The 13638-nt window shown below is 58.5% G+C and overlaps 2 protein-coding genes across 2 annotated transcripts in view; one reads left to right on the forward strand and one right to left on the reverse strand.

Annotated features, from left to right (window-relative positions):
* The first annotated feature begins 44 nt into the window (after positions 1–44).
* On the forward strand, positions 45–3927 carry CSTB (cystatin B). The gene is made up of 3 exons (XM_030835531.3): positions 45–234; positions 3137–3235; positions 3662–3927. The coding sequence occupies exons 1-3, from the start codon at positions 169–171 to the stop codon at positions 3788–3790; spliced, it is 294 nt and encodes a 97-aa protein (XP_030691391.1). The 5' UTR covers positions 45–168; the 3' UTR covers positions 3791–3927.
* Positions 3928–6695: 2768 nt separating this feature from the next.
* Positions 6696–13638, reverse strand: part of PDXK (pyridoxal kinase) — a 30063-nt gene continuing 23120 nt past the window's right edge. The window contains exons 9-11 of the mRNA XM_030835530.3: positions 13228–13364; positions 12243–12309; positions 6696–12032 (exon numbers count right to left, since the gene is read on the reverse strand). Of these exons, the coding sequence (XP_030691390.1) occupies positions 11920–12032; positions 12243–12309; positions 13228–13364 (317 nt within the window). The 3' untranslated portion in view covers positions 6696–11919. The remainder of the gene's footprint in view (positions 12033–12242; positions 12310–13227; positions 13365–13638) is intronic.

Consider the following 13638-nt stretch of genomic DNA (forward strand, 5'->3'; position numbering starts at 1 on the left):
GGATTCCCCCCCCCCAGCCGCGCGCCGTGGTTCCGCCCGCGCGTCACGTGACCGCCGCGCCAGGTCCGGCGGCTTGATTTCGGTCAGCTGCTCCCGCCAGAGTCCGCTGCTCGTGCGCGTCCGCTGCTCCCGAGTGCCCGCCGCCTGGTGTCCACGCCCGCCGCCGAGATGATGTGCGGCGCGCCCACCCCCACGCAGCCGGCCACGGCCGACACCCAGGCCATCGCCGACCAGGTCAGGGCCCCGGGGGGCGGATGGGGTCCTGGGGGCCCGGGCAGCCCGTAGGCATCGCCGCTGGGACAGAGGCGGTGCGCCCGAGCGCATCCCGCCGTGGGCCGGGCTGGGCGCAGGCCGATGCCCCTTCCCGCCTGGGAAGCGCACCCGCGAGCGGAGCTGTCCACAGGGGTAGGGCCGCGACGTGCCCGTTGGGGAAAAGCACTTAGAGAGCAAACGGTACAGTAGGAGGGGTGAAGTAACCCTGAGTGAGTCCGGGGACGGGGTCCACAGGCGTCCTAGACTAGGCTGTTAGTCTAGCACTTTCGTGTACGTTTGAGGTTCTACGTTGAACAGCTTCGAAACGCAGTCCAGCCTGGGTCACGGAGGCAGAGCCTGGTTCGGACCCTGGGCAGCTGTCGGGCCGGGTTCCGAGGAAGGCACCTGCACCCAAGGACCAGGTGAGGGTGGGAGGAGCCGGGCCTGCCCTGCCTATCCTCGTGTGTCAGCAAAGTCGGCTCTTGACAAGCAAGACCCCTTCCCGCCTCTTCGTGGTTTTCCAGGCCTGAGAATTCCCCACTTGTCATGTGGACTTTAAACGTGTGTCAGCTCACTCGGGAGGGAAGGGTTACTGTCTCAAAGGGCCCCTTCATTTGGGGTCAGTTCCGTGAAAGTTATACGTCAGTGGACCGTTCTCACTGCCCCTGGGAGCAAGGAGGCTGCCTTTGTGCTGGGTGGTCTCTGTGAGGGGATGGGCACCATCTGGTGGCCCTTTGTACTGACGCTTTGGGGACAGTCTGGGCTGCACGTGAGAAGATCAGAGGCCAGAGACCGGCCCGGGTCAGAAGGACGTCGTGGTGCTGCACTCCGCCCCCGTCTCCTCCAGCCCTGTCCTAGGGCCCTCCCTGGCCCTCTGCCCCACCTGGTCCCCTCAGGGCCGGGAACTGGCAGCTTCCTAAGTGACCCGGGGCCTTCTGCACACCCCCTGGCTACAGCCCAGCTCACCTTTCTCCTGGCCGGCAGGCAGCGGTGTCAGTGACCTGCCGTCCCTCAGGCCGTGGCCTGGCCTGGCGTTCGCCGCCTGCACATGCTCTGTCCCGCCACCTCGTTTAGGGTTTTCTCAAGCCATCAGTCCTTGCACAGGGCGGGGGCTCTGTGCAAGCCCCCCTGAAGCAGAGAGAGAGACGATTCCATCTCAGACTCCCGGGAGGGTCTGTGGGTGTCACTCACCCCCCTGGCCTTGTAAACTGTCTGCAGGGTCAGTTCCCTGCAGACCTGGCAGGCACCTGGCAGGAAGAAGGGCCCCACGGGGGAGTGTTCAGACACAGGTGGGCACCAGCCCCTGGGGACACGCGCACCGCCGTGGGAGCCGTGGCAGCTGCGTGGAGAGAAGGCGGCCCGCCTTCTCACTTCCTGACCCTCCCTTCAGTCCTTTCTGCCCACCTTATCCACAGGGAGCCCCCCTCCCTGAAGGCCTTTGCCACAGGGACTCGCTGGCATGTGTGGCGGTGACCCCCTCAGCTCCCAAAGCAGCATGCTTCCGGGCTTCAGTGAAATCCTCTGGCCCTCTAGGACGGGTCCTGTGACTGCAGTGCAGAGTCAGCGCGCTCTAGTGCCTGCCGGTAACCCAGAGAGCAGCCGGAGCACTTTGAAACTAGATGAGGTTTTAAAGTCAAGACAGAACAACCTGCTCCCCCCTTCCTCCATCAGAATGCTCAGTTCCCAAAAGGCCAAGACCCTGGGTAACAGGACTCATCGGAAAGTGTGATTACCATCTGACACGAAGGATCAGGGACAGCCTCCGCCCAAAGGCACTGCACGCTAGAGAAATCATCTAAAAATGCAGCAAAGCAATTTCCCTGCAAAAGTGTTATCTGCTGCATTATCTGTCACACAAGAAATTGGGAATTCTTAAGAGAACTAAGGCACATCTAGAAGATGGAAGATTAAATTTAATATTAAATTTAGTTTAACATTTTTAACTGTTTTAGCTTTCAATTTTAAAAGAGTAATTAGGGACTTCCATGGTGGTGCAGTGGTTAAAAATCCTTCTGCCAGTTCAGGGGACACAGGTTCAATCCCTGGTCTGGGAAGGTCGACATGCCGCGGAGCAACTAAGCCCGTGCGCCACAACTACGGAGCCCGTGTGCCACAATACTGAAGCCCGTGTGACACAGCTACTGAAGCCCGCATGCCTAGAGGCCATGCTCCACAACGAAGAGTAGCCCCCACTCGCTGCAACTAGAGAAAGCCCGCAAGCAGCAACGAAGACCCAATGCAGCCAAAAATAAATTAATAAATAAATATAATTTCTTTAAAAATAAACAAATAAAAGTGTAATTAGGAACTTCCCTGGTGGTCCAGTGGTCAAGAATCCTGCTTCCAATGCAGGGGACGCAGGTTTGAGCCCTGGTCAGGGAACTAAGATCCCACATGCCGCAGAGCAACTAAGCCCACATGCCACAACTACTGAGCCTGTGCGCCACAACTACTGAGCCCGCACGCCGCAAGGGAGAGCCCACGTTCGGCAACTGAGACCCGATGCAGCAAAAATTAAAATTAAAAAAAGAATTTAAAAGAGTAATTAAAAAACTATATATACTCTTTGCAATGAACTGTCTGTTAAGTAAAAGAGAAAACCAGGGTATGAACTTACATACGTTGTCGTGATGATGAAAGTATCAAACTATTCCATGCCTGGAAAAGAAGGGGAAAATGATACAGAGAAATGGTACCGTTGAAACTCGGCAGAATTAGAGAGCTGTTTTCTATACTTTATCATCAGAGCTGACAATTTAATGTGTCTGCTCAGTTGTGAAGAACAGTCGTGTTACAGAAAGTCTGTAGAGGGCCGGCATCAGAGTTCAGCCGTGACACTTAATTCAAGTAAGTGCACGTGTCTCTCCGTTCTCCCCTCCCCCAGGTGAGGGCCCAGCTGGAAGAGAAGGAGAAGAAGTTCCCGATGTTCAAGGCTGTGGAGTTCAAGAGCCAGGTGGTCGCCGGGAGGGTCTTCTTCATCAAGGTGGGATGTCAGCCTCTTCGGAGGGTCTGGCCTGAATTGGGGGCGCCTAGGTGCCTGGGCAGGGGTGCTTAAGAGGGTCGAGTGGCAGCCCCCAGCTTCAGGGGGTTGCTGGCCATCTAAAATGAGCATGCGTGTGCACGCGCGCGCGTGTGTGTGCACGTGTGCGCACAGCCTCCTGGAGGGGAGGACCGAGCCTTTCGGGGACTCGGGGCTCTGATGGAGTGAGTGTGGGTGCCGGGTGCTGGCTGGGGCAACGAGGGCGTCCCGTGCACTCGATGGAGGAAGGTGGGAATGTCCTCAGCCCAGTCGCTGGTCACCTGAAGGGACATGGCCTCCTGGCACCCGGGGCCTTTCTCCCAGTCCAGCCGAGGCCAGTGGAGCAGGGGTCAGAGGCCACGCCCGCCCCTCACTGGACTGTCTTTCCAGGTTCAAGTGGATGATGATAACTTCGTGCACATTCGAGTATTTGAAAGCCTCCCACACGAGAATAAGCCCTTGGCCTTGGCCAGCTACCAGACCCACAAAGGCAGACACGACGAGCTGACCTACTTCTAGTCCCGATTTTGCACAGAGCCCGTCGCCCATGTGGGTCTCTCCACTGCCAACCTGTGTCTGGGACCTCACGTGGTGCCACTCGGGGGGGGGGGGATGCACCTCTCCGGTGTCTCTATTCCTCATTCTCACTGTGTTCATTTTTGTCTCCCAGGCAATGGTCTTAAGTAAACTACTTTCAAGGACGGCTTGTGTTATCTTTAAATGTATGTATTTTTTCAGTGTTCACAAATTTTCTGTTTTGGGGTTTTTTCTTCATCTGAAGCCGTAATCACAGTAGAGAGGTGTCACGAGGTGCGAACTGTCCAGGGTGGAGCCCCCGCTGGGCCTCGTGCGGCCTGAGACCCCTCCCCCTGAGCGGCGGAGCAGGGGTGGGGGATGCCCAGGTCACAGCAGGCGGGCTGTAGACCCAGGATTCCAGGAGCCTGTGTTCTAACCGCAGCTCCACACGCCTCCGTTGCTGTGACTCTATCCTGTCTCTAAAATACAGGATTTGAGGGAATTCCCTGGCGGTCCAGTGGTTAGGACTCCGGGCCTTCGCTGCCGAGCGCGAGGGTCATCCCGGTTGGGGAATTAAGATCTCGCAAGCTGCGTGGCGCGGCCAGAAATGAATAAATACATAAATACGCGAATACATTTTATTCAGCAAATCCGATTCTCGAGCATTAGCTCGAGATGTCCTCAGACACACTGGCACATTTCTGGCTCTGGTATAGAGATGGTCAGGTATGGGCAGGAGAGGTGGTAACCCTGCACGTACCGCCGAGCGCCATCAGCCTGCAAGGCCGTTACGAGCTCAGCCTCTGGGCTGCACGTGGTCTGCACCGTCTCCCACCCCGGAGACCCCTGCCCACCTGACGCTCCCCATGGCCGCCGGCACCCAGGAGCCAGTCCTGCACTTCCTGGGCGTGTAGGGCATTCCTGGCCGCTCAGGCCTATGCTTCCCTCTCCGCTTGGCTGGGACCCGGCTGGTGACTGGCCTGGAGCTCCAGAGGTGGTAGAGGTGCATCTGGAAGGGAAGCGTGTCGGTCTGCGAGGCACCTGCCTCAGGTGTGTGGCTGTTGCTTGGTCTCCAGGTGCGGGAGCTGATTTTCAGCCAGGGCGAGTGTGGTGGGCTGCTGGGCGTCTGGAGGAATTAGGGGTTCAAGAGCCTCGGACGTGTCCTTCCAAACGTCCCCATCCCAGGCCTCAGGGCCCACTCCTCCCCTTTAAGGACCCTACTTTCAACACAACGCATTTTCTTGGTTTGCCAGGGCTGCCAGGCCCCAGGCGTCCCTGGGCTTGTGGCTGCATCACGCGTCTGCCTCTGTGTGTCTGTGTCCCTCCTCATCCCACCAGGACCCCAGTTACCAGATTTAGGTCCACCCTAATGCAATGGGACCTCAACTAGTACATCTGCAAAGATCCTATTTCCAAATAAGGTCACATTCTGAGGTTCTGGTGGCCCTGACTTATTGGAGGACACCATTGATTTTGGGGGAGACACCAGTCAAAGCTAAATTTAGCATCCTTTTCAAGGGTGCCACCTTTATAACGAGACCCTGAATTCTACACTCAAAGTGGGCAAACTGCATGTAATGTGAATTATATCTGAATAAATCTTCAGCAGTGGGGGAAGGGATGGATGGAAGAGGGAGGAAAGGGCCTACTCTCCTCTCCCTTCCTCTCCCCCATCCCCCCTACCCCGTACCCCAAGGTCATGGATGACAGCCACACTCCAGGGAAAGCAGAGCAACACCATGGAGGGGGCCTGGGACAGCCTTGTGCAGGTTCAGATCGCCGCAGGGGCCGGCCTGAGTCTGCACCTCATGGGGAATTTCTTCAGTGACCTAACTTAGGCAGAGTTATAGATAGGACGACGCTGTGTGGCTGAGATCCCAGAGGCCCCTGGAAAGTTCCATACAACACGTGTCCCAGTGCCCGAAACCTGTGGATGTTACCTTGTACAGCAAAAGGGACTTGGCACATGTGATTAAGCTAAGGGTCTTAAGATGGGGAGATGGTCTTGGCATAGCCGGGTGGGCCCAGCGTCATCACAGGGTCCCCGTGAGAGGGACGCAGGAGGGTCAGTGTCAGAGAGACTGAAGGTGGAGGAGGGGCCATGAGCCAAGGAACACAGGTGCCTCCAGAGCTGGAAAAGGCAGGCAGGGAAGAGTGTCTCCGGAGCCCGCGGCAGGAGCCAGCTCTGCCCACCGTTTTCAGACATCTGACCTCCAGACGGTGAAAGAATACATCTGTGTTGCTTTAAGCTCCTCAACTAGTGGGAACGTGTCACAGCAGCCACAGGAGACTGTCACCAGGAGGCGGAGTCCAGGCCAGGAGGGCCTTGCTGGTGAGCAGAGCAGCACAGGGTTGGCGGAAGCGGATCTGAGAGGTCGAGTCAGAGGCACTTGGGACAGGATCCCGTGTCCTCGCCCACCCCTCCCTGCCTGTCCAGCAGGGCCAGGTGCTGCCCGGAGGCGACCTGAGGCCTTATTTACAGAGATGTGGGCTGATCCTGGGGAGAGCAGGTACCTGCCGGGCTCACAGGACCAGCGCTGTCACCACCCAGGTGTGAAGGAAGCCGGAAGCAGCTGGTCAGTGACTGAAGCTGGTCCTCAGAACCGGGCAGGGAGGGGCTGGGAAAGGGAGCCCAATCCTGTGGGAAGCCCGCCTGGAGCCCCCTGCCCAGAGCATCCAAACCAGCCCTCCCAGGGCAGAGAACAGAGCAGGAGAGGGCATCTGGCCATGGCAGGCAGGACAGTGCAGGTCCTTCCCCGAAAGAGGGATGTCAGGTCCTTCCCCGAGGGAATCGGCTGCCCTCCGTCCCCAGCAGTAACCACTGCTTGGTTGGCTGTTTAACACAGCTTTAGGTCCTAGTTCACAGAAGGGAGCTCCTCTGGAAAAAAGAAATCACACTTCAACACAATCACCATGAAAATATTTATTTGTGATAATTATAAGTCAGTAAGACCAGTACAGACAGACACAGCCTCTACAGCACTGGAACGAGTTTTACGTTTAAAACACATCCACACGCGCACAGGTGGGGTTGGTAGAGCACGGGGCTAGTGAAACCACTGCCAGAAACACAGAGACGCCCCCGCCCCCCGCCAACTTGCAGCCGGGATCGAGCTGTGTCCCAAGGCTGCATTGCTTCCCCCGAGAAGCCCCCAGAATCTGAGCTCAGTTAGGGAAGGACTGGGTTGGCGTCGACTGGCCTGAGTCAGTGCCTCAGTCCTCCAGGAGGTCCAGTTTTGCAACTGTTGGGGGAAATCCCAACGAAAATTCTAAATCAGAAAGTATGCAGCTAAACCTCAAAACATTCAAAACGCCACCCACGTACTTCTTATCCTTCAGGGGCTGCATGGGGTAAATTAAGACTTCACTTCCGTTTCCCCATCTATCAACATCTACACCTCCCATCATCAAGACGACAGTCCCAGATATTTTGCAGGAATGCACTAAGGCTGGAGTTTTGGGGCACACTGGGGGTGTTGCTGCCAGGCTTACTGATTCCCCCCCTTTCTGTCCTGACCCCCCACCATGCCCTACACCCACTCTCCTTGTGCCAGAACCTGGGTCCTCAGTGAGAAAGCAACTAGTGGCCCAAAACCCACTGACCCGGCTCCGGCTCAGAAGAGCACAAGGGAGGGTGCCCGGCTCTGCGTCCTCGGACGCACAAGGAGTAAGGCCTGCCTGGGGGCTTCACAAGCACAGGGGCCTAGGGCGGCGTGCCCTCCCCTGCCTGCCCAGTCCTGGCCCTTGCAGGGCAGTGATGCCCCAGGCCAGGGTGAGTGGCCCATGGCCTCACGAAGGTATGTCCTCCCAGAACGGGTTTCCTGCTACAGAAGACCGGGGACCTGCCCCACGCTGATGTGGGGCTGGGAGCTTCCTTCACTGCAACCCTGGAGCTTGGGGCCCCTCCCTGAGGGTCAGAGATGGACATAGGGTCTCCCGCTCTGAGTACAGGGCTCTGCTCAGCTCCGACAGTGGAAAGCTTTAAACACACCTGTTTACTCTAACAGAAGTTAAAAAAAAATTCTAGGAAGAACTTTTCATTCATATAAAGTTGTAAAACAGTCTCTAAGTCAGACCTAAGATTACTCATCAGATGACCAAACGCACACACCGCGTCGTGAGCGCAAACCTCTAACGAAAGGCAGGAATGGAGTTCGTAAGACATCCTTTCTTAATCGGTGTCTTTGCACATTAAGAACAGAAAACGTTCTGAACCAAGAATGAGCTGCAGGAGTCCGCGGGAAGACATGCGCTACGGGAGAGCTCAGTTTTAGGAACTAGGGCCCCAGGCCACGTGGCAGCGGGACACGTTGACGGGCCTCCTCCCCGTGCCGTGCAGCAGACTACAAAGCCTGGTTCCAGTCACCGGACAGGAAAGACTAATGCCCCAAAGAAAAAGCCCCTTGAAGGGCAGCTGCTGTGTGTCACCTACCAGGGAGGGGGCAGGGACCTCTGCCCTCGTCGCCCCCTTCTGGCAGAGGCCGGAAGCGCGTGACTAGATTCTCAAACCACAGCGCTGTCTGTAAAAACAGGCAGGAGTTCATGACACTGTCGGCTGCAGAAGCAAACGCACGCGAGGGTACACCAACTCTGCACACAGCTCCAAGGCCACCCTTGTGCGGGCGGTGCCCGATCCCTGCTCCGCGGGGGCCCAGCCTGACCGACGCCCATGGGCCGACCTGGAGAACATGGAAGGGTCTCCTGGGTGGATGTGCATCCTGACCAACAGGCCCAAGCTCAAGGCTTCCCGGCCTAGGGCCGTGGACCTGGGCTCCCAGAGCCACCTCTCCCCAAGTGCCCACCAACTGACGTGCTCCCTCTATAGACACGGGAGCAGCTCTCCAGGGGGTCCCGACGCAAAGAACCACACAAGGTGATGCGAAGGAAAGCCCCCTGCAGCCTGGCGTGGAATGGAAACGGGTGGGCTCAGGATCTGAGAAGTGAGTCTGGGGGCCACGTGGCTCCCACCCACTCAGAAAGCCAGGACGGACCACATTCACCGCGTCCCTGCTGGCACATAACCCACTCCGCTCACTCACAACTGCCCTCCTTCCGGCCCAGGCAGGTGCTGGGGGCTGAGCCAACCCCTGCCCATGGGGAGACATGTGTGAATGAGGCCTGAGACCAGGCAGGTGGCCAAGGCAGGGATTCCGGGTGATTCTGGCGCCAGAGTGGAGCGCAGCCCAGCCCCGTGGTCACGGGTATTGATTCACAGACACGGGCCCCGCTGCCGCAGGCAGGTGGTCCTGAGAGGGCGTGTGCACACTGGGGGTCCAGCGGCCTCCAGACGGAACGCTGTCCCCCCTCTTCTCTGCCTTTCAACTGATGAGTGAACGTGAGGTTCAAGCGGTGAGGTCAGAAGCGTCAAGCCAGGCTCGGCCACGCAAAATGGAACATACTCTGAAGACTGGTCCTAAGAGTTTGAGGACAGGACAACAAGCAAAGCATCGTTGCTCTACCCCCACCGGCCTGCACGGCAAAAGCGGCGCAGACTAACCTGGTTACCTTTGCGGGACTTGGCAATGATTCAAGACTGGTTAAAAAACAAGGACCGTGTTTTGGAATCCATCTTTAAGGTCCAGGAGAAGGTCTGAAATCTACACTCTGGTAATAAGCAAGCATTTCAGGGCCAATATTTCTCTCATCTTAAAATAAATGATTATTTTCCATGTTACTAAACTGTGGAAAGGGAATATAAAAAAAAAGGTGAATTCTAACTTGGACCTAAACTGTATCAAAACCCACTGCGACTGCCATGGAACTTCTAGATGGGAAATTCTGAACAGAGACAACCGGGGGCCTCTGCTGTCATCGTGACAGATGGACTAGGTCCCAGCAGAAACGAGCCTGAGATACACAGGTTCAGCAACGTCACGACAAAAAGTGCACTCTGCTCGGGTGGGGAGGTCGAACGTGCTTTCCCACAGAAGCTACGGTTCCGGAGCCTCGATCTCCTTCTCTTAGGGCAGGGGGTTCAGGCCACAGCTCTCCAGATGGCTGGGGCTTTAGGGCTGGAGGAGATAGAAGAGTTCATGATTTTACGGGAGGAACAATTCTCATCGTTCTATGTATGATATCAAGAATTGAGGGTAAAACCCACTGCGGGGGCCAGGACTCGGACATAAAACGTAAAGATCCAGAGTGCATTTCCTTCAAGTTCACGGTGCACACAGAACAAGCCACGACCCCCAGCACCATGGCTGCAGGGCGCGTCTTCACCGTCTCACTGAAGAGAGGAGATCCTCTGGCTCCTTCCCTGGTCTTACACTTGTTCTCCAAGGTTTAAAAACAAGAGCAAGGAAAGAGAAGAAAATGGAGATTTCCCGCTGGCTGGCGGTGTGGCCGTCTCCCCAGCTCTGTTTGGCAGTGACAGTATTTTCCATGAAAGGCTCTGCAGAGGCCCGGGGCCCTGGGGGACTATGGCTGGTCCCTGGGCTGCCCTGCTGGGGGGCTGTCCCCCACCAGGCCACAGGCTTCCCCTTCCTCCTGGGCCAGCGGGCCCTGCAGGGACCAGGAAACATGACAGGGACACAGATGCCCTGACCCACCGGCCGCTGAGGGGAGCTGAGGCCCCCCCACCCTGCGCACAGGCACTAACGCCTGAGAGTGACGACATTTGGAATGTGAGTGGAGTAGGGAAGAAAGGAAAGAAGAGGGTGCAGAGAGTCCAGTGGAGACTGGCCAGCCTTCGTGCGGGGGCATTTCCAACAAAGGCAGAAGGCAGTACTGAGGCGGCGAGAGTCCTAGAGACGCGGGCACAGCCAGACGAGGGTGTAGGCTCTGGGAGAGGGCCTGCCTGGGGGGCGAGGCTGGGGGTCGGGGACAAGGGCTGCCCTAGGAGAGCCTGCTTCCCCAGGGACCACATCCGGGCCCCAACATCCTGCAGCCTCCCTGCTCCCCTCCAGACTGTGGGCTCCTCTGCAGCCCCCAGAGTCGGGGCGGGTGCTGAGGATGGGCGACCCCGCCTGCACCCATGCCTGGGGGTCCTCAAAATTCTGGGTAAAGTGGGGCCAGGGAGGTCACCCCCGCAGCGGCCGGCTGGACTGGTGACAGGGCCTGCGCCACGGCGGGCGCTGCCCCAGCCCGAGGTGTGTGACAGCCGCTGCCGTGAAGCTCTGCCCCCGCCCGCCGTGGGGAGGGGCAGAGCTGCGGCGGCCCCGGGAAGCCTCTCGCTTCCGGGCACCTGGCTGGCACAGGACGCGGGACTGCGGGGCTGCGGGGGGAATGGGGGAGGGGGGTCAGATAACTGGCCGGTGGGGTTAAGCACACCAACGGGGGGTGGGGCAGGAGCCCACCCCTGCCCTCTGTACCTGCACACGGACACGACACGGTTGTCACCAGCTGTAGGTGGCAAGCACACAGCACCTGACCCGTTCTGCCCTAAACTGGGCGACTTCTCCAAAAGGAGCCCGACACAGGGACCTCCCCACAGGCGCGCTCGGCCGCGTACCAGCTTCTGTCCTGTCGCCCAGGCGGTCCCTAGAGACGCTCCGAGTTACAAGGCAGTCCCCCGACACGTGCGAGACGGGCAGGTTTTCGGGGTCCTGGGAAGGTCCCCGCCAAAGTGACTGTGCAGCGTCTGTGCATGTGAGCTGCAGGAGCCCATCCACACCAAGAACAGAAGGGGAGAATCTGAAACCCCCAGGGGCCTACCCTGCAGCAAAGTAAGAGGCAAAAAGTTCTGAAGCAGGAACACAGAAGGTGCGGTCGGACCCAGAATAAAGACATTTGCCATCATTTTTCTGGACGTGGACACTAAGCCCCGACTCGCTCTCGGAGATGCAGACACAGGGGCCTCCCTGGGTCTTGCACAAAGGACGGGGGTACACCATGTACCCCAAGCCAGCCCGGAGAGGAGGCCCTCGAGACATAAACACGGAGCTGGTTTTCCAGGAGCCTTGTGGGAGGGGAGCTGGGGTCCCGAATTACAAATTTCTGTGATCGCTTTGTTATTTTTAAAAAGCACGACCAGCACATTTTCACAACGAAGATCAGTGGATGCTGGACACTCACGAAAGAAGAAAAAAATACCAAGTTTCGGTCACAGCTCTAAGGCAGACATTACATTTTTCACAAGGATGGAAACGGAGACACCTAACGCTGGGCGTTAAGGAGGTGGGTTCGCGCGGCCCTCACAGCACCATGGCTTGGACGATGATCTCCGGGTTCTCGATGTCCTTCTTGCTCTGGACCATCCTCAGCTCCAGCTGGGCCGGGCTGGGCTTCAGTCCTTCCCCAGCCCTGGCTGCAGAACAGGCAGAGCATTAATGATGGGAACAGAGCCAGCAGAAGTGATCCTGAATCCGTCTCGTCCTTCCCTCGCCTTTGTGAGAGCCCCCAATGCTAGGGATCGCCCCTGAGTTCCCAGCTCAGCAGGGAGCTCCACAACGCTGCCCCCTGCCCCAGCCCTGTTCACAGCGCAGCACTGTACCCCTGCCAGCCCGTGAGGTGGTACCTTGTGCACACTTGATGGTCCGCTGCAGAACGTGGTGCATGGCCGACACGGTCTTCTCACAGGCCACCTGCAGGGAGGAGAGTACACTGAGCCCCCGCCCCCAGGCCGCCTGGGTGGGGCTGCCCACTGACACGGCACTGGGGACCCACAATCCCACGCTCCCCCCGTCATGGAGCCGTCGCTGCGAAGATCCCAGGAGAGCTGAGCAGAGGCCTGTGCACTAAATGGACCACAGGCAGCTCTGTCAATACTGCCGGGCATGTAGTAGGTGCTTAAGAAGCGTTTCTGGAAGGAATCCGTTATAAAGAATCTACACGGGAAAGAGCTCCTGCCCCAGAGCCGGCCAACGTCATCGCTTGCTGGCCTCTCAAAGTTAAAAACTCAGGGCTTCTCAGGCTGGGGAGGCAAGTGGACTCCCTCCCCAACGCTGGGACCCAGGGCAGAACTGAATCTGGGGTGGGCTGAGGGCGACCAGCGAGGCCTCCTCTGGGCACCAGCTGGCCGTGAAGCAGGTCCGTGCTCACCCTCCGCCCTTGAGGGAAGGGGGGTGGGGAAACCACAGCATTTCAGCGCTCGCCCCTGAGCCCGCAGGTGAGGGGAAGGGCCCCATCCCAGCCGTGCACTTCCCAACATGGAACTGACTGCTGGGGAGGGTGCGAGCCTGCCCCCCAGGGGAAGGACGGCTGCCCAGAAGGAGGTCAAAGGGCATGGGTGTGCCTGAGCACGCGAGGGCACTGTGGACATTCACACACAAAGCGGGGGCAGGGGGGACGATCCCCAGGAAGAGAGGGGTCTCCAGCAAGTCTGACTGCAGCGGCCGTATTTTAGGACGAGCTGTCACTGGATTTCCCTCCTGCGCGACGCGTCTAGACCCCGAGTTGCTGAGGCTACAGCTCCCCTGGCATCCTCAGCGAAGCCCTCCCTTTTCATCTGGCTCAGGACCCCTCCGGCTCTTAACACATTCTCCCATTTGTGCCCCACTGACCTTGAGATTGTTGGGGTGCTTGTGCGTCCACGCCAACAGCATGGCGGCAAAGAGGTCCCCGGTGCCCACGAAGACTGCGTCCACCTTGCACATCTCCATGCGGATGCGCTGTGTCACTACGGAGCCGTCGGGGGTCCCTGGGGGGAAGTGTCCGGCAGCTGGGCCCCCAGACCCGCAGCTGGCAGAGGCCTCGCGGCCCGGGAACCGGCTTGCCCTCCCCTGCACAGCGTCAGGGGGCTCAGCCTGCAGGGATCCCCCATGCCTCCCAGTGGCTGCCCGTCCCAAGTGAGAAAGTGAGAGACTGGAGCCCCGGAGGGCCACAGGGTCAGGGCGGCCTGGGGGACACCATGCAGCCTGAAGACGAGGGACCGGAACATGCGATGATGTGTGATGGGAGCCATGGGGGTGGGG

This window comes from Globicephala melas, chromosome 4, assembly GCF_963455315.2.
Source record: "Globicephala melas chromosome 4, mGloMel1.2, whole genome shotgun sequence".
Lineage (NCBI taxonomy): Eukaryota > Metazoa > Chordata > Mammalia > Artiodactyla > Delphinidae > Globicephala > Globicephala melas.

What these genes read in the sequence shown, in the direction of transcription:
- CSTB (XM_030835531.3), top strand. Translation starts at nt 169, where the DNA reads ATGATGTGCGGCGCGCCCACCCCCACGCAGCCGGCCACGGCCGACACC. An exon ending in CCCAGGCCATCGCCGACCAG is followed by an intron (nt 235 to 3,136) that starts GTCAGGGCCCCG and finishes CCCCTCCCCCAG; the next exon opens with GTGAGGGCCCAGCTGGAAGA. An exon ending in GGAGGGTCTTCTTCATCAAG is followed by an intron (nt 3,236 to 3,661) that starts GTGGGATGTCAG and finishes CTGTCTTTCCAG; the next exon opens with GTTCAAGTGGATGATGATAA.